This window comes from Jaculus jaculus, chromosome 17 (genome assembly GCF_020740685.1).
Source record: "Jaculus jaculus isolate mJacJac1 chromosome 17, mJacJac1.mat.Y.cur, whole genome shotgun sequence".
Classification (NCBI taxonomy): Eukaryota; Metazoa; Chordata; class Mammalia; order Rodentia; family Dipodidae; genus Jaculus; species Jaculus jaculus.
In genome coordinates this window covers 17,527,514-17,549,197 of record NC_059118.1, presented here as the reverse complement: position 1 = coordinate 17,549,197, position 21,684 = coordinate 17,527,514, and the positions used below count along the sequence as shown (strand labels likewise).

General features: G+C 52.2%; 2 protein-coding genes and 1 pseudogene across 2 annotated transcripts; all 3 read left to right on the top strand.

Annotated features, from left to right (window-relative positions):
- Positions 1-1,347: 1,347 nt before the first annotated feature.
- Positions 1,348-1,539, top strand: LOC101617544 (thioredoxin-like protein 4A). Its single transcript, XM_045136996.1, has one exon. The coding sequence runs from the start codon at positions 1,348-1,350 to the stop codon at positions 1,537-1,539; it is 192 nt and encodes a 63-aa protein (XP_044992931.1).
- A 22-nt stretch (positions 1,540-1,561) lies between these two features.
- LOC101597528 lies at positions 1,562-2,592 on the top strand (annotated as a pseudogene).
- A 4,991-nt stretch (positions 2,593-7,583) lies between these two features.
- On the top strand, positions 7,584-21,410 carry Lamb2 (laminin subunit beta 2). The gene is made up of 33 exons (XM_004664228.2): positions 7,584-7,680; positions 7,757-7,842; positions 7,989-8,161; positions 8,248-8,383; positions 8,468-8,541; positions 9,493-9,681; positions 9,773-9,836; positions 10,073-10,275; positions 10,365-10,485; positions 11,488-11,676; positions 11,873-12,052; positions 12,159-12,271; positions 12,521-12,600; positions 12,699-12,831; positions 13,267-13,425; positions 13,508-13,635; positions 16,097-16,229; positions 16,381-16,573; positions 16,653-16,796; positions 16,999-17,230; positions 17,331-17,494; positions 17,577-17,801; positions 17,927-18,144; positions 18,243-18,339; positions 18,428-18,800; positions 18,891-19,075; positions 19,146-19,387; positions 19,467-19,815; positions 20,125-20,332; positions 20,411-20,552; positions 20,636-20,812; positions 20,909-21,068; positions 21,149-21,410. The coding sequence occupies exons 1-33, from the start codon at positions 7,670-7,672 to the stop codon at positions 21,283-21,285; spliced, it is 5,418 nt and encodes a 1,805-aa protein (XP_004664285.2). The 5' UTR covers positions 7,584-7,669; the 3' UTR covers positions 21,286-21,410.
- Positions 21,411-21,684: the final 274 nt, after the last annotated feature.

Below are 21,684 nucleotides of genomic sequence, written 5' to 3'. Positions count from 1 at the left end.
CCAATGCCAAGACCTTGTTAGCTGCCAAAATAATTGAAACAATATCCAAAGCAAGAGGGAAATTCCAACATGGAATATCATATTGTAGAACAGTTAAAATAGGGTCACAGAGGTCTGGAGAGAGGCTTAGTGGCCCTACGCACCCATATTGCCTGGGCGTGTTAGCGCATGCCTTTAATCCCAGCACTTGGGAGGCAGAGGTAGGAGGATTGCTCCAGGTCAGCCTGGGCTAGAGTGAGACCCTATCTCAAAAAGTAAAAGACTGTGGAGGCTAGAGAAATGGCTCAGCAGTTATAGATGCTTCCTTGCAAAGCTGAAGGCCTGGGTTCAATTCCCCAGTACCCACAGAAAGCCAGATGCAATGTGTGGAGCATGCATCTGGTTTGTTTGCAGTTGTAGGAAGTCCTGGTTGGCCCTTTTGTTCTCTCTGTCATTCATTTAAGTATATATGTATATTATATATATAAAATAATAGTGTGGGGCAGGATTTAAGGAGGTTAATTCTTATATATATATATATATTTGCAAATAGAGAAGAGAGACAGAGAGAACAGCACACTGGGGCCTCTTACTTTCAGCATCTCACTTTACATGCATACTAGAGAATTAGACATGGGTCTATAGGCTTTTCAAGCAGGCACCTTTAACTGCTGAATCATCTTCCCAGCCTAGAAGTTTATTTTAATTTTTTATTTTATTTTATTTTATTTTGGTTTTTCGAGGTAGGGTCTTACTCCAGCTTAGGCTAACCTGGAATTCACTATGTAGTCTCAAGGTGGCCTTAAGCTCATGGCCATCCTCCTACCTCTGCCTCCTGAGTGCTGGGATTAAAGGCATACGCCATCATGCCCAGCTAGAAGTTTATTTTTTCATTCATGATGAAATTTTAGACTCCTGGGGCTGGACAGATGGTTTAGTGGTTAAGGCGCTTCTCTGCAAAGCCTAAGGATCCAGGTTGGATTCCCCAGTATCCACATAATCCAGATGCACAAGGTGGTGCATGTGTCCGGAGTTTGTTTGCAGCTGCTGGAGGCCCTGACATACTCATTCTCTCTGTTCTTCTTTCTATCTCTCACTGCTTCTGAATAAATAGAAATATTTCAGGGTTAAAGAGATGGCTCAATGGCTAAGTTATAGAACTTTGCAGCTGCTGGAGGCCCTGGTGCATCCATTCTTTCTCTCTGCGCTTGCAAATAAAAAATATAATTAATTAAAGAAACAATAGAGGCGTCAGCACACATGCCCAGGGAGGTTCTGCTGGGCGGTCAAGTGTTTACGGGATCCCAGCCGAGGGGGCGCAGGGATCTGCATGAGGTAGGTAGGCTAAGCCGCACAGGCCCGAGCAGGATGTCTTACATACTCCCGCATCTGCCCAATGGCTGGCAGGTAGACCAGGCCATTCTTTCTGAAGAGGACTTTGTGGTTGTCATTCGGTTAGGGCAGAACTGGGACCCCACCTGTCTGAAGATGGACGAGGTTCTGTACAGCATCGCTGAAAAGAAATGGAAGATAGCGGGAGATCTTCCTCATCTCTTATGAGCCCTGTTTGGATATGCCAGCTGTTTTAAAGCAAACGTTGGTGTGTTGGTGTGGCTTGTGCTCCGTGGCATCCTCTCTGGTTCTCTGCAGTCATGACAGGATGACCACTGCCATGAACATCCACAGTGCTCAGACTGAAGACCTGATGGACATGCAGCATTGCGACCTCCTCTGCCTTCCCAAGAACTACCAGATGAAGGACTATTTCTACCACAGCCTCGTGTGGTCCTGGCTCTCCTACATCACTGAGGATGAGGACGGCAAGATTGTGGGCTATGTCCTGGCCAAAATGGAGGAGGATCCTGATGATGTCCCGCATGGACGTGTCACTTCCCTGGCTGTGAAATGCTCACACAGGCGCCTTGGCTTGGCCCAGGTCTCATGGGCCATGATTGAGAACTTTAGCGCCAAATACGTGTCCCTGCATGTCAGGAAGAGCAACTGAGCAGCGTTGCACCTTTATTCTAATACCCTCAACTTCCAGTTCCATGAAGTGAAACCCAAATACTATGCAGATGGGGACGATGCTTATGCCATGAAGTGGGCTCTCTCTCAGATGGCAAATGAGCTGAGAGGGCATCGGGTGCTGGAGAAGGGCAAATACGTGGTTCTGGGCTCCAGGGACAACCAGGAAACTTGGGGCAGCCCACTTCCTGGCTCTGAAGAGGCCTGTCAGTAGGAGAGCCTAGCTGGCAGTGATTGTGGGGGTGACAGCAAAGACGGTGCTGACAGGACAGCTCGGAAGACTTGCCCTTCACCTCCTAGAGCCTGCTTGAGCGTCACAAGTCACTGTTGCTCAGGCACTGCGGTCTTCTCTACAGCATCTATCGGCTCTGAAGTCTTCTCACAGTGGCCTGAATTGCTTCTCGTTTTGGACTCAGCACCCACTTTCACAGAGCCTACTGTGGTCGTGAAGGAATGCCTAGATGCAGCTTGCTGGGCACAAGCCAAGGAATCTTGAGGACTACCAAGAGAGAACCTTCCTTGGCCTCCTCAAACCATGATACCATTGTGTTCTGTTGGCACATATCTGACTTTGATGGCACACGCCTTTAATCCCAGCCATTTTGGGCAGCAGAGGTAGGAGGATCGCTGTGAGTTCAAGGCCACCCTGGGGCTACATAGTGAATTCCAGGTCAGCTTGTGCCAGAGTGAGACCTTACTTTAAAAAAAAAAAACAAAGTGGAGAGTGCCACATGCTTGGACTGCAAGGTCACTGAGAAATCTTTTGGAGCTGAAAACTTCCTCCATGTAGACTAGCTGACAGAAAGCTGAAAAAAGCTACGCTGCATGAAGTTCTATGGGAGAGAGGGAAGTCATCAATGGAGATAACCAACAGTGGACACTGCAGGCTTAAGTTTGGCCAGCCAGGCCAAAGGAGCCAACAGGTGCAATAGTGGCATGTCTGTTATGGGGGAAATCAACTGCTCTCTAATTGGACTGGAGGCCTGCTCCATAGGAGGGAGTACATGTCTAATACTGAAAACTGATGAGTCATGAGCCCTAGGGTGTAACACCTGCTGGTGTCTGGCTAAATGCACATATTATGCTCAGCAAACTGCCTGGTCAGCACTTTTTTTTGTTTGTTTTGAGATAGGGTCTCACTTTGGTCCAGGCTGACCTGGAATTAGTTATCTAGTCTCAGGATGGCCTTGAACTCATCGCAGTCCTCCCACCTTTGCCTCCCAAGGGCTGAGATTAAAGAAGTGTGCCACCAAGCCCGGCTCTGGTAAGTACTTTTCTTAATGTTCACATCCATATATTAAGGCTACTCTCATTTTTGGTTAGAGAAGCTTCTCTTTTTAAATGGCAGTGACCTCTGGGATGACTCAGAAGGCATCATAGTGTTGAGAATAAGTGACAAAGGAGTGCTCAGCACTGAAACATCTCTAACACACCCTCCAAGACTCAGGGTCCATTGCAGAAGAGGTGGTGGAAAGAATGTAAGAGCCAGGCTGGAGAGATGGTTTAGCGGTTAAGGTGCTTGCCTGCTCCAAACCCAAAGGATCCTGATTCTACTCTCCAGGACCCACGTAAGCCAGATGCACTAGGGGGCACATGCATCTGGAGTTCATTTGCAGCGGCTGGAGGCCCTGGTGTTCCCATTTTCTTTCTCTATCTGCCTCTCTCTCTTTCTCTTTCTAACAAATAAATAAAATAAAAGATAAAGTGAGAAGTGGGGTTTGGGCTGGGGCTGGCCTATGCTGGGTATGTCTCTGTTTTAAATTTTTTTTTTAATTTTTTTTGTTTAATTTTTATTTATTTGAGAATAACAGACAGAGAGAAAGAGACAGATATATATATAGAGAGAGAATAGGCGCGCCAGGTCCTCCAGCCACTGCAGACGAACTCCAGACGTGTTGGAGAGGCAGATGTAGGAGGATCTCCGTTAGTTTGAGGCCACCCTGAGACTACATAGTGAATTCCAGGTCAGCGTGGGCTAGAGTGAGACCCTACCTTGAAAAAACAAAATAGATAAATAAATTAATAATAAATCTGAGACTGGGTCTGAAGAGGTGGCACAGAAGTTAAAGGCACTTGCTTGCAAAACCTCTGGCCTGGGTTTGATCTGCTAAGTAGCCAGTTAAAGCCAGGTGCACAAACTGGCACATGTGTCTGCAGTTAGTTTGCAGCAGCAAGAAGCCCTGGTGCACTAGCTCATGCTCTCTCATTTTCTCTCAAATAAATAAACAGGACTATATATATTTTTTTCCAGTTTAAATTTTTTTTAATTTTTATTAACATTTTCCATGATTATAAAAAAAAATCCCATGGTAATTCCCTCCCTCTCCCCCCCGCCCCACCACACAAGACTCTATTTTTAAAAAACAAGCAAGGAGTGTTGGTGACATGGTTCGCGCCTTTAATTGAGCACTCAGGAGGCAGAGGTAAGAGGATCACTGTGAGTTCGAGGCCACCCTGAGAATACAGAGTGAATTCTAGGTCAGCCTGGGGCAGAGTGAGACCCTACTTAAAAACAAAACAAAACAAAACAAAAAAGCCAGGAGTGCACATCTATCTTTAAGCCCAGCACTAAGGAGGCAGACGTGGATAGGAGGATCGGAGAATGGCCTTGAGTTCAAGGCCACCCTGAGATTACATAGTGAATTGCAGGTCAGCCTGGACTCCAGCAAGACCCTGGGTTGGAGCATCAACAATAAATAAATAAATAAAATAAAATTCTGAGTCGTCACCTCTAGTATCCCAGAGTCGCCCCCCCCCCCACACACCCCAAGGTTACACATATGTGACCCTCCAGGTGACTGTAGATAGACTCCGCTCCAATGACAGAAGAGAAAGTCCCGCAGATTGCCCTGCCCCCATACTTCTTTGTGAAGCTCGATGTTTATTTTTATTTTTATTTATTTATTTTTATTTCTTTTCCTGGTGAAGAACTATCGGCTTTCCCCCAGGCGCCTGCTGCAAGCTTCCAGTACTCGGCCTGGCCCCGAACAGCTCATTCGCAGCGGCGTCGGAACCCGGGACTCCGCGGAGCCTCCCTCTTCCGTCAGTGGTCCCAGGGGTCTGGGTGGGGCGCGCGCCTCGCGGGGTGCGCGCATTCCAAGCCTGGGCTCCGGGGCCGCGGGGAGGACTGGAAGGTCCGGAGCGGACGCCTGGCCACAAGATCCGGATTCACTCGCTGTGCGCTCATCTACTGTCTGCCCTCCCCGAACCCCGTTTTCTTCAGGGGAACTGCAGCAGCAGTCCTCGAAGCCGGCTTGTTGTAGTGGTTGATGGGCAGCGGATCTCCCCAGGGTTGCGCCTCGGAGGCAGGGTGTGGTCTTCCTCATCCCTCCCTAGGGGGTGTACCCTATCCTAAAGCTCCAGCCCTGAGTAGGGGACTTCTGGTGTGCACCCATCTCTCTTCTCTCTTCTCTCTCTCTCTCTCTTTGGTGTTTCGAGGTAGGGTCTCGCTCTCGCCCAGGCTGACCTGGAACTCTGTAGCCCCAGGCTGGCCTCGGACTCTTGGCAATCTTCCTACCTCTGCCTGTTCCCAGTGCTGGATTAAAGGCATATGCCACCACGCCAGGCTTCTATCTATCTTTCTTTTTTTATTGGGGGGGGGGTGTTCAAGGTAGGGTTTCACTCTATCCCAGGCTGACCTGGAATTCACTATGTAGTCTCAGGCTGGCCTGGAACTCACAGCGATCCTCCTACCTCTGCCTCCCGAGTGCTGGGGTTAAAAGTGTGCCCCACGGTGCCTAGCCTGCATCTTTCCTCCCTCTCTTCCTTCTATCCCTCCCTCTGTTCTTTTTTTTTTTTTTTAATATTTTACTTATTTATATATTTATATGCCAGAGAAAGAGGTAGAGAGAGTGAGAGAATGGGCGTGCCAGGGCCTCCAGCCACTGCAGATGAGCTCCAGACACATGCTTCCCCTTGTGCATCTGGCTAACGTGGGTCCTGGGGAATTGAACCTGGGTCCTTTGGCTTTGCAGGCAAACGCCTTTATTGCTAAGCCATTCCTCCAGCCCCCTCTGTTCTTTTATTAAAAAAATATATATCATCTATTTATTTATTAGGGAGAAAGAGAGAGAATGGGTGCGCCAGGGCTCCAGCCACTATAAACGCACTCCAGTGTGTGCGCCCCCTTGTGCATTTGGCTTACGTGGTTCCTGGGGAACCAAACCTAGGTCCTTTGGCTTTGCAGACAAATGCCTTAACTGCTAAGACATCTCTCCAGGCTCCTTCCTCTATTCTTCATTTCTTCTTTTCTTTTCTTTTCTTTTCTTTTCTTTTCTTTTCTTTTCTTTTCTTTTCTTTTTTTTTTTTTGTTTGTTTTTCAAGGTAGGGTCTCACTCTAGCCCAGGCTGACCTGAAATTCACTATGGAGTCTCAGGGTAGTTTCAAACTCATGGCGATCCTCCTACCTCTGCCTCCCGAGTGCTGGGATTAAAGGCATGCACCACCATGCCCGGCTTGGCTCTTCTTTTGTTTTTTTGAGGAAGAGTCTCACTATGACCTAAACTGACCTGGAACTCACTCTGTTGTAGCCTTGAACTCCTACCTCAACCTCCCAAGTGCTGAGATTAAAGAAGTGAGCCCCCACAATGGACTCAGCTTTCACCATGCCTATCTTCCTGGTGATGTTGGAACCCTGGAATGGATGAGTTTTGCCAGGGACAAAAGGTATAAACTAAGCTGGGTGTGGTGGCACATGCTTTTAATCCCAGCACTGGAGAGGCAGAGGTAGGAGAAACACCATGAGTTCAAGGCTATCCCAATGCTGCATAGTGAATTCCAAGCCAACCTGGGCTAGAGTGAGACCCTACCTCAAAAAGAAAAGCTATACGCTTCTTAGGGTCTGCATTCCAGTTCTTAAAAATCAGAAACCAGGCTGCTGGAGAGATGGCTCAGCAGTCAAAGGCATTTGCTTGCAAAGCCTCAAGGCCTGGGTTTGATTCCCCAGTGCTCACATAAAGCCAGATGCACAGAGTAGTACATGTGTTCATTTGTAGTGGCACTAGTCTTGGCATACCCATTATCATCACTCTCTCACTCTCTGCTTGCAAAAAATAAAATTATTATTATTTTAAATCAGAAACCTCTCATTTGCTTCTGCTATTCCCCCAACTTCTCATCTTCCCCTGGCCTCTGCATAAATCTGGGCATTATAAAGTGAATGCGGCCAGGCATGGTGGCACATGCCTTTAACCCCAGCATTTGGGAGGCAAGAGGTAAGAAGATCTCTGTGAGCCTGAGGCCACCCTGAGACTACATAGTGAATTCCAGGTCAGCCTGGGCTAGAGTGAGACCCTACCTTGAAAAACCAAAAAAAAAAAAAAAAAAAAAAAAAAAAAAGACTAACTTGGGGTAACAGAGTAAGTTACAGGTCAGCCTGAGCTACAATGAGACTCTACCTCAAAATTAGAAAAACTAAACTAAACAAGGAAAAAAAAAAAAAAGATTTGTGAGTGAAGTGACCAGTGTCTAGCTGTCTAGTTCCTTGTTTCCAGAGGGCAGGGGTTGGGTGGCATTGTGGGCTTTATCTTGTTGAACTCCTGCCTAGGATCCGCTCCATGCTTTCCTTCCTGCCCCACTTCCCAACTTTGCTCAAAGTCGGCAGACTAAGTTGGTGCAGGGACCCTGGGTTGGACTGAGGGCCTGGAGGGAAACTAGCCAAGGACCTATGCAGTCAAGGTCAGCACAGACCCCAAAGGGAGGAACCCCTGGAGCCCCATCATCTCTTCTTATTTCTGTTTTCCCGTCTCTTCAGGATGGAGCTGGCCTCCAGGGAACGAGGGAGGGGCTGGCAGGGACACCCTGTGCCTTGGGATCTTCCGCTGGGCCTGCTTCTAAATGGTGAGGGGGCCTGGTGAGGCCCGGGGTTGTGGGATGTGATGGTAGGTCCAAGAAGGTGTGTGTGTGTGGTGGGGGGGGCACATGGGTCGGTCAGGATCATCCTATTAGCAGCCTGGCAGAACTGGTTGATCCACTGCCCCCCCCAGTGCTGGCTGTCACACTGGCTCAAGCCCTGACCCTGGATGTGCCTGGCTGTTCTCGGGGAAGCTGCTACCCAGCCACAGGTGACCTGTTGGTGGGCCGTGCTGACAGACTGACTGCCTCATCTACCTGTGGCCTACACAGCCCCCAACCGTACTGCATCGTCAGTCATCTGCAGGTGCTGCTGGGGACCAGGGAGGGAGGCTGGGTCAGGGTGGGGTGGGTACTGGTTGAGGCACGGAGCCTAACCTTTACCGAACCCAGGATGAGAAGAAGTGCTTCTTGTGTGACTCCCGGCGCCCCTTCTCTGCTCGAGACAACCCGAATAGTCATCGCATCCAGAACGTAGTCACCAGCTTTGCGCCGCAGCGCCGGACAGCCTGGTGGCAGTCGGAGAATGGTGAGGCTGTTAGTGCGGGTCATGGGGAGAGCAGGGTCTGCCCACCCGCGGCCTCTGGTCCTTGACCCCTGATTCCTACCACAGGTATCTCCAAGGTCACCATCCAGCTGGATTTAGAAGCTGAATTCCATTTCACCCACCTCATTATGACTTTCAAGGTGCCAGCATGTCTGAGAACTCATCTGAAGTGCCCTGTTTTGTGTTTTGGTCCCCATTGCCCCTGGACAGGGTCCTGGCTCTTGATAGCTTCTCCAAGTTATCTGTTGTGCGTCTTCTATCCCTCCCCTATGCCTTCCATTGCTGTACACTTTTCTGTCTTTAAAAAAAATTATTGTTATTATTATTATTTTGGTTTTTCGAGGTAGGGCCTCACTCTAGCCCAGGCTGACCTGGAATTCACTACATAGTCTCAGGGCAGCCTTGAACTCATGGCGATCCTCCTACCTCTGCCTCCCGAGTGCTGGGATTAAAGGCGTGTGCCACCACACCTGGCTTTCTCTATATTTCTTAATTTATTTGAGAGAGGGAGAGCGAGAGAGCGAATGGGCACACCAGGGCTTCCAGCCACTGCAAGTGAACTCCAGATGCATGCACTACTTTGTGCATCTGGCTTACGTGGGTCCTGGGGAATCAAACCTAGGTCCTTTGGCTTTGCAGGCAAGCACCTTAACCGCTAAGCTATCTCTCCAGCTGCCCCCCCCCCTTTTTTGAGGTAGGGTCTCACTCTAGCCCAGGCTGACCTGCAATTCACTATGTAGTCTCCGGTGACCTCAAACTCACTAAGATCCTTCTACCTCTGCCTCCCAAGTGCTGGGATTAAAGGCGTGCCCCACCATGCCTGGTTTAGGTCTTTACATATGCTCTTCTGCTGCCCCAACATCAGTCTGGGTCAGATGCTATCTCCCTACGCCTCATCATACTTGAGTGGACCCATTAGAGGTGGCTCCCCCTCCCTGATCTGGACATTGACTGGCCTTCACTGTCACTCCCATCTGTCTGTGAGCTGTTTGCAATCTCAGGCTGATTGGGGGGTTCTTAGTCGCTTGGTCTGGGGGGGGCAGGTCTTGGTGGCTGTGGATTAGCCATGTCCCTGCCCCTCCCCTACTCAGACATTTCGTCCTGCGGCCATGCTGGTGGAACGGTCTGCAGACTTTGGCCGCACCTGGCACGTGTATCGATACTTCTCCTATGACTGTGCGGCTGACTTCCCGGGAGTCCCCCTGGCCCCACCACGGCACTGGGACGATGTAGTCTGTGAGTCCCGCTACTCGGAAATCGAGCCGTCCACTGAAGGCGAGGTGAGGGCTGAGGTCTGGGTGGAGGAAGGGAGTGGGATGAAGGGCCTGGGGCAAGAAGGTCCAGTGTCTTATGGATTCTCTGTCTTGCCAGGTCATCTATCGTGTGCTGGACCCTGCCATCCCCATCCCAGACCCCTACAGCTCACGGATTCAGAGTGAGTGCTCCACCCATTGAGCCTGGCACAATCCCAAAGTGTCCGGATGGGGACTATTTGGGGCCTCAGTAACTATTTTGGGTGCTTCCTAGGGCAGATGCCAAGCCCAGTTTAGCTCGGGTAGTGATAGACGGGAGGTCTCCCAAGGTGACCTTTGGCAGCTGCAGCCCCTGGGTGGGTATGGAACAGTGAGGGCTTGCCTTGCCAGTGGGACTCACCGCTTCTGCCCCGCTCAGACCTGTTGAAGATCACCAACCTACGGGTGAACCTGACTCGGCTTCACACTCTGGGCGACAACCTGCTTGACCCCCGGCGGGAGATCCGAGAAAAGTACTATTATGCCCTCTATGAGCTGGTTGTGCGTGGCAACTGCTTCTGCTATGGACATGCCTCCCAATGTGCCCCCGCCCCAGGGGCGCCAGCTCACGCCGAGGGCATGGTGAGAGACTTCACATAGCTGGGCTGGGGCTAGGAACGGGGGTGGGCGTGGCTGGACGGTGCTGACAACCTGCCTGCCTTCTTCTACAGGTGCATGGGGCTTGTATCTGCAAGCATAACACTCGTGGCCTCAACTGTGAGCAGTGTCAAGATTTCTATCATGACCTGCCCTGGCATCCAGCTGAGGATGGCCACAGTCATGCCTGTCGGAGTGAGTGAGACCTTGACCCCCTGTAGCTTCAAAATTTTGCAGTCTGGGGGCGGGAGACAGGGCTGGAGGGATGGCTAAGCAGTTAAGGCCCCATATCTGCAAAGCTTAAGGACCCTGGTTCGATTCTCCAGGTCCCATGTAAGCCAGATGCACATGATGGCGTACGCATCTGGAGTTCATTTGCAGTGGCTAGAGGCCCTGGCGTGCCCATTCTCCCTCTCTCTCCCTCCCTCTCTCTCTCTCTCTCTCTCTGTCTGCAATAAATAAATAAATAAAAATAAAATCTTTAAAAATAATAAAAAAAACAAAGCCAGGCGTGATGGTGCATGCCTTTAATCCCAGCACTTGGGAGGTAGAGGCAGGAGGATCTCTGTGAGTTCGAGGCCACCCTGAGACAATACAGTGACAATACAGTGAATTTCAGGTCAGCCTGAGCTAGGGTGAGACCCTACCTCGAAATTTTTTTTTTTTTTTTTAATTTGTGGCAGCCTGGCTGTGCCCTGAATAGAACCAAGAACTAGTTGGTCAAGCTCTTAACACCTAGGCTGTATATCCAAAGTGTATCCAGGCTTTGACATCCTTGGCGACCCTTTCACCCCTCCTTGAGAGCCTGTTTGGAGGTTCTAGCAGGGGAGCACAGCTACTGGTACACCGTTGAGCCTCCTCTATTTGGGGAAGGTCGTCCTCTTCGACCAAGTGCACAGCTTTGGGAGGTACACACATGGAGCCGCGAGGGAGGAAGGGGACACCCGCCTAGATCAGCCAAATCAACCCTGGCAATCAGCGGGGTGACAGATGTGGCAGCCAGATTGCCCTCACATTCTTAGAAAACCCTCCTTTATAATCTGCTCTGGGCATCAGTCCTATATGATGGTGAGGCCTTGAAGTCCTTAAGCTGTCACCCACACATTCTGGGTCTGTGGCATGGATCTAAGGTAGTACTAGGGTCCCTTACCCTCAAGATCTAGTTTGTCCCTCAAGTGGCCTTTACTTTCTTCCCAGAGTGCGAGTGTCACGGGCACACTCACAGCTGTCACTTCGACATGGCTGTGTACCTGGCATCCGGCAACGTGAGTGGAGGCGTGTGTGATGGATGTCAGCACAACACGGCTGGGCGCCACTGTGAGCTATGCCGGCCCTTCTTCTACCGTGACCCAACCAAGGACTTGCGGGATCCAGCCGTGTGCCGCCGTGAGGCTGGGATTGGGCTTGTGGGAGGGAAAGCTGATCATGAGGCAGGAAGTGGGGAGGCGGATTATGGTCTAGGTTGCAGGGAATTCACATGGTGGTTGGGGTGGAATCCCACTAGGAACGGGAGGAGGCTTAGGAAAGGGTTAAGGCTAGGCCATGTGGATTAGGGTAACTATGCGTCTCTTCTTGCTTTCAGCCTGTGACTGTGACCCTATGGGTTCCCAAGATGGTGGCCGCTGTGATTCCCATGACGACCCTGTGCTGGGGCTGGTTTCAGGCCAGTGTCGCTGCAAAGAACACGTGATGGGTGCTCGCTGCCAGCAGTGCCGTGATGGCTTCTTTGGGCTCAGTGCCAGTGACCCTCTAGGATGCCGGCGTACGTGCCTCCTACCATACCTCCTGTGCTGACCATCTTACTCCTGCCACAGCTGAATCTAGGCACCTCCACACCCCAGAATGCTAACGGACCTCTTTTCCTGCAGGTTGCCAGTGTAATTCCCGGGGCACAGTGCCTGGGGGCACCCCCTGTGACTCCAACAGTGGAACCTGTTTCTGCAAGCGTCTGGTGACTGGACAGAGCTGTGACCGCTGCCTGGTGCGACTGGAGGGAGCTAGGGTTTTGAGATCCTGAACTTGTCCTTAGAGTCCATGGTTGGGGTTTATGCCCCCATGGGTGGGTGCTGAAAACCTAGGGTTCAATTCTGGCTGAGAAGTCTATAGTCTGAGAGGCCAAGGGTATATACGTGTTCACCAGTGGGTGGTGGAGGCTGGGAGTGTGATTGGGGGTTCCCTGATGGTGGTAAGGGGGAGCTGTTTCTAGTTCCAAGCAACCTCTTTTCCCTAGCCTGGCCACTGGGGCCTGAGCCATGACCTGCTGGGCTGCCGTCCCTGTGACTGCGATGTGGGTGGTGCCTTGGACCCTCAGTGAGTGCTGTAGAGGTTGTTTCGGGGTGGGAGGGGGGTAGGAAAAGGTCTTGGGCAGAAAAAAGTGGTTTTCCTTGAGTAACCACAACATTCCTTAGGTGTGACGAGTCCACGGGTCAGTGCCACTGCCGCCAGCATATGGTTGGGCGACGCTGTGAGCAAGTGCAACCTGGCTACTTCCGGCCCTTTCTAGACCATTTAACTTGGGAGGCTGAGGATGCCCGTGGGCAGGTGGGAGCACCCAAAATATATGTGTAGAGGCGGGTGTGGTGGCACATACCTTTAATCCCAGCAGTTGGGAAGCAGAGGTAGGAGGATCACTGTGAGTTTGAGGCCAGCCTGGGGACTACAGAGTGAGTTCCAGATCAGCCTGGGCTACAGTGAGATCCTATCTTGGAAAAACAACAACAACAAAATTACATGTGTTAACAACAACAAAAACAAATATTGTGTGTGTGTGTGTGTGTGTGTGTGTGTGTGTGTGTGTGTGTGTGTATGTAGAATGGCTAGAGAGGAGGGTTTGTTTGTGGGAAGTGCTTTATAGGAGTAGGGGTGCTATACATTCTTCGGTTAGGTCTTAGTAGGAAAAATTATATTTGAGACTGGCTGTGGCAGAAGAGGCAGTTCTTCACCTGAGTTCTCATCCCTGGCTGGATTGCCTCCCAGGTGCTGGATGTGGTGGAGCGCCTGGTAACCACTGGGGAGACTTCATCCTGGACTGGTTCAGGCTTTGTACGGCTGCGGGAAGGTCAGGAGCTGGAGTTCCTGGTGACCTCTCTGCCAAAGGCCATGGACTATGACCTGCTACTGCGCTTAGAGCCCCAGGTTTGACCCTCTGACAGCTGGCCTAGGGTGGGGCCTCTCCAGGTATGGGAGCATCTCCTCCTCCATCATCCTCTTCCCCTAGGTCCCTGAGCAATGGGCAGAGGTGGAACTGACTGTGCATCGTCCAGGGCCTGTGTCTGCCCACAGTCCATGTGGGCATGTCCTGCCCAAGGATGACCGAATCCAAGGAATGCTGCAATCAGACAGCAGGTGAGGATACTGACGGCAGCATCAGCATGGTGGGAGGCGGTGAGGCCAGCTCTCTACATTCCCTGCACGATGCACGATGTCTGGAAGACTCCACTGCTCATTCATCTGTTATTTCTTTCTGTTTTTTTTGCCGATTTTGAGAGAGAAAGAAAGAGGCAGATAGAGAGAGAATGGTCATGCCAGGGTCTTTAGCCACTGCAAATAAATTCCAGACATTTTTGCTATCTTATGCACCTGAGTTTATGTGGGTCCTGGGGAATCAAACCTGGGTCCCGTGGCTTTTCAGGCAAGCACCTTAATTGCTAAGTCATCTCTTTGGCCCAGTAAAGTAAAATAATCCCCCACCCCCCGCCAGGTAGGGTCTTGTTGTAGCCCATGCTGACTTAGAATTCACTATGTAGTCTCAGGCTGTCCTCAGACTCATAGCAATCCTCCTACCTCTGCCTCCCGAGTGCTGGGATTAAAGGCGTACACCACCACGCCGGTTCTCTCCCTCTCTCTCTCCCTCTCTCTTTTTTTTTTCCCTATGAGGTAGAGTCTCACTCTAATCCAGGCTGACCTTAAATTCACTGTGTAGTCTCAGGGTGGCCTTAACTTTTTTTTTTTTTTTGAGGTAGGGTCTCTCTCTAGCTCAGGCTGAACTGGAATTCACTATGAAGTCTCAGGGTGACCTCGAAATCACGGCAATCCTCCTACCTCTGCCTCCCGAATGCTGGGATTAAAGGCGTGCGCCACCACGCCTGGCTGGTGGCCTCAAATTTATGGCAGTCCTCCTAACTCTACCTCCCCAAGGTCTAGGATTAAAGAGGCCACCTTGAGACTGTGAATTCCAGGTCAGCCTGGGCTAGAGTGAGACCTTACCTCAAAAAAAAAAAAAAAATAAAAATAAAAAATAAATAAATAAATAAATAAAATTTGGAGCTGAACATAGTTTTGCACACCCTTAACCCCAGCACTGAGGAGGCTGAGATAAAAAGAATTACCATGTGAGCTGGGCATGATGGTGCTGCCCTAATCCCAGCACTTGAGAGGCAGAGGTAGGAGGATCCTTATGAGTTTGAGGCCACCCTGAGACTACATAGTGAATTCCAGGTCAGCCTAGAAGAGTGAGACCCTACCCCCACCAAAAAAAAAAAAAAGAAAAAAAAAATCACCGTTGAGTTTGAGACCAGCCTGGGCTACAATGAAACTGACCCTCCTTCAAATACAAACTTTTGAGGCCAGCCTGGGACTACATCTTGAGTTCTAGGTCAGCCTAGGCTAGAGTGAGACCCTATCTCAAAAAACCAAACTCAGGCCAGGTGTGGTGGCAAACACCTTTAGTCCCAGCACTTAGGAGGCAGAGGTAGGAGGACTGCCATGAGTTCAAGGCCACCCTGAGATTACATAGTGAATTCCAGGTCAGCCTGAGCTACTGTGAGACCCTACCTTGTAAATAACAACAAAAAAACCCCCCACAAAACACAAAACAACCCCCCCCAACAACAACAACAAAAATCCCCAGCCAGGTGTGGTTGTGTATGCCTTTAATCCCAGCCAGCACTGTGGAAGCAGAGGTTAGGAGAATCGCTGTGAGTTTGAGGCTACCTTGAGACTACATAGTGAATTCCAGGTCAGCCTGGGCTAAAGTGAGACCCTATCTCAAAAAAACAAAAAAAGACCTTACTTTGGAAAAATAAAAAAACAGGAAACAAAAAACAACAAAAAAAACCCCAAAACAAACAAACAAAAAGCAACCCTGGATTCAATCTATAGCACCCTATAATTGGGTGTGGTAGCACATGCCTGTAATCCCAGTACTTGAGAAGATCAGAAGATCACGGTCATCCTCAGCTACACAGTAGGTTCAGAGTCAGCCTGGGCTACATGAGACCCTGTCTTAAAAAAAAAAAAAAGCAGCCGGTGTGGTAGTGCACACCTTTAATCCCAGCACCAGGGAGGTAGAGGTAGGAGGATCTCTGTGAGTTCAAGGCTACCCTGAGATTACATAATGAATTCCAGATCAGCCTAAGGTAGAGTAAGACCCTACCTCGGGGGAAAAAAAAAAAAGGCTACCCTAAAAGTACATAGTGAATTCCAGGTCAGCCTGGTCTAGAATGAGATCCTACCATGAAAGAAAAAAAGAAATAAAAAGAAAAACTGATAAGTTCTAACACCAGAGAAATGCTATGGGGTTCCGAGGCTCTATGATTCTAGTGGTACTAGTCTGATGGTATATGAATCCACAGAGCCACATTTATTGGAATCTTCTGTACAGATTCTCTGTCAGGTTGTCATCAGCTGTCTATCGGTTTTACCAAACCTGGCCTGACCCAGCCTGTCGCCTCCGCCTTAGCCCAGCCTGACCCAGCTGTTGCTACGCCTTGGCTAGTGATTTGGTGGCTGTGAATGAGATGTGAAAGGCTCAGGATGGTGGGTACAGTGTCCCTGGGTGACATCTACTTGTTCCCTGTTCCCCCAGGTTTTTGATATTTCCCAGACCTGTCTGCCTTGAGCCTGGCCTATCCTATCAGCTGCATCTGAAGCTGGTGCGGACAGGGGGAGGTGCTCAGCCTGGGACCCCCTACACTGGATCTGGACTGCTCATTGACTCGGTGAACAAGTCTCTCCTGTCCACATCAGCCAATGTGACAAGGCCCTATGGGGTGGAGTCTACGGGGATGGTGGTTAGAGTGACCTGAGGCAGAAACGGCAGGCCCATGGCAGGGCCCCCTGTGTGAGCTGCCCTCTCGTTCATCCCTCCAGCTGGTGTTACTGCCCCGGGTCCTGGTGCTAGAGATGTTTAGTGGGGGTGATGCTGCCTCTTTGGAGCGCCGTGCCACCTTTGAACGCTATCGCTGCCATGAGGAAGGTCTGATGCCCAGTAAGACCCCTCCATCCGAGGCCTGTGCCCCTCTTCTCATCAGCCTGTCCTCCGTGATCTACAATGGTGCCTTGCGTGAGTACTTGTGACGTGGATTGTCATGCGGGCCACAGGCGGGAGCCCGGCCTGAGTTGGCTTTCTCTTCTCCCCGTAGCATGTCAGTGTGATCCCCAAGGCTCGCTGAGCTCTGAGTGTAACCCTCACGGTGGCCAGTGCCTTTGCAAACCTGGAGTGGTTGGACGCCGCTGTGATCGCTGTGCCACTGGCTACTATGGCTTCGGACCCGCAGGCTGTCAAGGTATTTGCAAGAACCCCTTGCTTTCTCTTATTCTTTTTTTCTTTCCACCACATTTTCCCCTGGTTCTGCTTCACCCTCTGCCTTGGACTTCATAGTCTCACCCCTGGGGTCACTTGCCGTTCTCTTTCGTTGTCCGACCTTCCCATCCTGACCCCACTCAGACCGCGACTCCTTCAGCTCAGTCTCTCTACCTTGTCCCCAGCCTGCCAGTGTAGCCCTGAGGGGTCACTCAGCGGTCTGTGCGAGGGGACTAGTGGGCAGTGTCCCTGCCGAACTGGTGCCTTTGGGCTTCGCTGCGATCGCTGTCAGCGTGGCCAGTGGGGATTCCCTAGCTGCCGGCCATGTGTCTGCAATGGGCGTGCGGATGAATGTGACCCCCACAGTGGCGCTTGCCTGGGATGCCGGGATCACACAGGGGGTGAGCACTGCGAAAGGTGAGGCTGGAACAGCTGTGGGTGGGTTGGTGCGTGTGAGGGGGCAGTGGCGGCCCAGGCTGCCAGGGCATGATAAACGTCTGCCTTCACTTCCCTGCAGTTGCATGGCTGGTTTTCATGGAGACCCACGGCTGCCCTACGGAGGCCAGTGCCGGCCCTGTCCCTGTCCTGAAGGCCCTGGGAGCCAGCGACACTTTGCCACTTCTTGCCATCGGGATGGGTACTCCCAGCAGATCGTGTGTCACTGCCGAGCAGGCTACACAGGTGGGTGGGTACGGGGTAGGTTTGGGGTCCAAGTGAAGTGGGCGAACTTAAGCACTCATCAAATCCCCTTCACTGTGGGCAGGGCTGCGGTGTGAAGCTTGTGCCCCTGGACACTTTGGGGACCCATCAAAGCCAGGTGGCAGGTGCCAGCTGTGTGAATGCAGTGGGAACATTGACCCCACGGACCCTAATGCCTGTGATCCCCACACGGGGCAGTGTCTGCGTTGTTTACACCACACGGAGGGCCCCCACTGTGGCCACTGCAAGCCTGGCTTCCATGGGCAAGCTGCCCGACAAAGCTGTCACCGTGAGTACGGTTATTGGAGGAGATGGCTGGGGTGGGCTCTACTGCTTGGATTCCATTTTATTTTATATTTATTTATTTATTTATTTATTTATTTATTTATTTTTGGTCCTTCCTGGCTGGTCTAGGCTGCACCTGTAATCTTCTGGGAACCGATCCCCAACAGTGCCCATCAACTGACCAGTGTCACTGTGACCCAAGCAGCGGGCAGTGCCCATGCCTCCCTAATGTCCAAGGCCTTAGTTGTGACCGTTGTGCCCCCAACTTTTGGAATCTCACCAGTGGTCGTGGCTGCCAGCCTTGTGCCTGCCACCCAAGCCGGGCTAGGGGCCCTACCTGCAATGAGGTATGAAACCCCTGGAGATCCCCGAGTAAACGAGGCTGGCTGCTTGAAGGGCTTGGCCTTTGGTAGAGGCTCTGAGCCCCGCTCTGTTTGTGCCCCAGTTCACTGGGCAGTGCTACTGCCGTGCTGGCTTCGGTGGACGGACTTGTTCTGAGTGTGAAGAGCTCCACTGGGGAGACCCTGGGTTGCAGTGCCGTGGTAAGAAAGCTCGAGGGATCGGGTTGATGGAGGACTTCTCAGTAAGCCCCACAGGGACCCTAACATTGTGGTCTTTCCTTTCCCGCAGCCTGTGATTGTGACCCTCGAGGAATAGACACACCTCAGTGTCACCGCCACACGGGCCATTGTAGCTGCCGCCCAGGCGTGTCTGGCGTACGCTGTGACCAGTGTGCCCGTGGCTTCTCAGGCGTCTTTCCCGCCTGCTACCCCTGCCATGCGTGCTTCGGGGACTGGGACCGTGTGGTACAGGACTTGGCTGCCCGTACACGGCGCCTGGAGCAGTGGGCGCAGGAGTTGCAGCAGACGGGTGTGCTGGGTGCTTTTGAGAGTGACTTTCGGCGCTTGCAGGAAAAGCTGGGCATGGTGCAGAACGTTGTGGGTGCCCGCAATGCCTCAGCTGCCTCCACTGCAAAGCTTGTGGAGGCCACAGAGGACCTGAGGTATGGAAGGGATACATAGTGGAATGGGGCAAAAGCCCAGTGGACCAAGACTGTAGCTTCTCCCTAAACACACCCCCCCTGTTGATATAGGCGTGACATTGGGAAGGCCACTGAGCACCTGACTCAGTTGGAGGCACAGCTGACAGATGTGCAGGATGAGAACTTCAATGCCAACCATGCACTCAGTGGCCTGGAGCGAGACGGCCTTGCGCTTAATCTCACCCTGAGGCAGCTTGATCAGCATCTGGACCTGCTCAAGCATTCCAATTTCCTGGGTGAGTTGGCTAACGAGGCAGGTGGGCTAGGGCCAATCTTCAGGTGACTCACTGCCTCTGCCCAACTTAGGTGCCTATGATAGCATCCGCCAGGCCCACAGCCAGTCTGCAGAGGCAGAACGTCGTGCCAACACCTCCACTCTGGCAGTGCCCAGCCTTGTGAGCAATTCAGCAGATACCCGACATCGGACAGAAATGCTGATGGATGCCCAGAGGGAAGACTTCAACCGCAAACACCTGGCTAACCAGCAGGCACTGGGCCAGCTCTCTGCACATACCCACACTCTGAGCCTGACAGGCATAAATGAACTGGTGAGGTGCAAGTGTGGGGTGGGACAGGTGGGTGTCGATATTCTTCCCACAAGGTCCTGACTTGTTTTGTGCCTGGCAGGTGTGTGGGGCCCCTGGGGACGCCCCCTGTGCCACCAGCCCTTGTGGGGGTGCCGGCTGTCGGGATGAGGATGGGCAGCCTCGTTGTGGTGGCCTCGGTTGCAGTGGGGCAGCAGCCACAGCAGACCTAGCGTTGGTCCGAGCCCGGCACACACAGGCAGAGCTGCAACGGGCACTGGTAGAAGGTGGTGGCATCCTCAGCCAAGTGGCTGAGACTCGTCGGCAGGCAGAAGAGGCACAGCAGCGGGCCCAGGCAGCCCTAGACAAGGCTAATGCTTCTAGGGGACAAGTGGAACAGGCCAATCAGGAGCTTCGAGAACTTATCCAGAATGTGAAGGACTTCCTCAGCCGTGAGCCTCCCATGTGGCCCAAGCCATGTGGTTGTTTCCCCCGTGTCTTTGTGTCTTCCTAGGTTTGTACTTTGCTCTCAGGGTCTGCAATAGACTTGAGTTTATGATCCTATGTCTGGCCCCCGAGTCCTTGTCCGGTCTGTGTGCCTGAGTCTGTGCCCCTTTTATAGTCCCTGTTCTTTGGTTATATCCTTATGCCTATTAACAAACTCCTATTCCATGTTCAATCTGAGAGTCTACACCCCAAGATTATGTCCCCATGCTCATGCTGGGGAATCTGTCCTTAAACACTTGCCTGTGTCTCTATAGAGGAAGGAGCTGATCCTGATAGCATTGAGATGGTGGCCACACGGGTGCTAGAACTTTCCATCCCAGCCTCACCTGAGCAGATCCAGCATCTAGCAAGTGCAATTGCAGAACGGGTCCGGAGCCTGGCAGACGTGGACACAATCCTGGCGCGTACTATGGGGGATGTGCGTCAAGCTGAACAACTTCTACAGGATGCACAGCGGGCACGGTCTGACCCCAACCTTGGTCTCAATCCCTGACAACCTGGTCATGATAGCTGTAGTCCCTGATCCCCACTTTTCCCCAGGAGCCGGGCAGAGAGTGAGAAACAGAAGGCAGAGACAGTACAGGTGGCACTAGAGGAGGCCCAGCGGGCACAAGGTGCTGCCCAAGGTGCCATCCAGGGAGCGGTGGTGGATACCCAGGACACAGAGAAGACCCTGCACCAGGTGTGTTCTCCCGAGGTCATCTGTGAGGCAAGGTTATGCATATGCACCAGAGATTTGTTTAACTCTGGACCCACCTGTGGCAGGTACAGGAGAGGATGGCAGGTGCAGAGCAGGCACTGAGTTCTGCAGGTGAGCGGGCTCAGCAACTGGATGCTCTCCTGGAGGCTCTGAAACTGAAACGCGCAGGAAACAGCTTGGCAGCTTCTACAGCTGAAGAAACAGCAGACAGTGCCCAGAGCCGTGCCAGGGAGGCAGAGAAGGTGGGTTGGGGCCTAGCCGGACGGAGATGCTTGGGGTAGCGTGATTTTGGCCCCCATTGGGCTAGCATACTGCCCCTGCCCATTCTATATCTGCAGCTGCTGCAGGGACCAGTGGGTGACAAGTACCAAACCGTCAGGGCCTTGGCTGAGCGCAAGGCCCAGGGTGTGCTAGCTGCCCAAGAAAGGGCAGAACAATTGCGGGATGAAGCGCGGCGCCTGTTGCAGGCGGCACAGGACAAGCTGCAGAGGCTACAGGGTGAGGAGAGTGGTGGGTGGGGAGCCAGAGGAGGGACTGTGAGAGAAAGACCTCTTAAGCTGATTCTCTACGTCTCTTAGAACTGGAGGGCACCTATGAAGAGAACGAACGTGCATTAGAGGGCAAGGCAGCCCAGCTCGATGGGCTGGAAGCCAGGATGCGCAGTGTGCTTCAGGCCATTAACCTGCAGGTCCAGATCTACAACACCTGCCAGTGACCACTCTCCAGTCCAGGGGCCTAAGGCCCTGTTATCCCCAGCACTGCTCCGCACGCATGTCTGCCCGCACATTTAAAAAGTTCGTGGCCTGTAAAGGCTCCCAATAAAACCAGTGTGAACCTCCACTCTCGTCTGCACTTTGATTTGGGACCGGGCGACCTTCCCACATTGTCTCCAGCGGGGCTCCATCAAAGCCATATTACCCCCTTCCCTTTGGCTGCGGCCCGCCCCGCCCCCGCGGCTGTCAATCAACCGTGGGCCCCGCTCCCGCCGGAAGTGCGTCACGAGCTCGGCGCCCCGCCTCCCGCAGGCCGTAACTAGAAGTCGAAACAAAACAAGCGGCGATAGCGGCGGCGGCGGCGGCGGCGGCGGTGACGGCGGCCGGGGCGGGTGGGGGGG

Coding starts and splice junctions, on each gene's coding strand:
- LOC101617544 (XM_045136996.1), top strand. CDS start 1,348: ATGTCTTACATACTCCCGCATCTGCCCAATGGCTGGCAGGTAGACCAG.
- Lamb2 (XM_004664228.2), top strand. Junction 9,682..9,772: donor AGCCGTCCACTGAAGGCGAG/GTGAGGGCTGAG, acceptor CTGTCTTGCCAG/GTCATCTATCGTGTGCTGGA. Junction 19,388..19,466: donor TGACAGGCATAAATGAACTG/GTGAGGTGCAAG, acceptor TGTGCCTGGCAG/GTGTGTGGGGCCCCTGGGGA.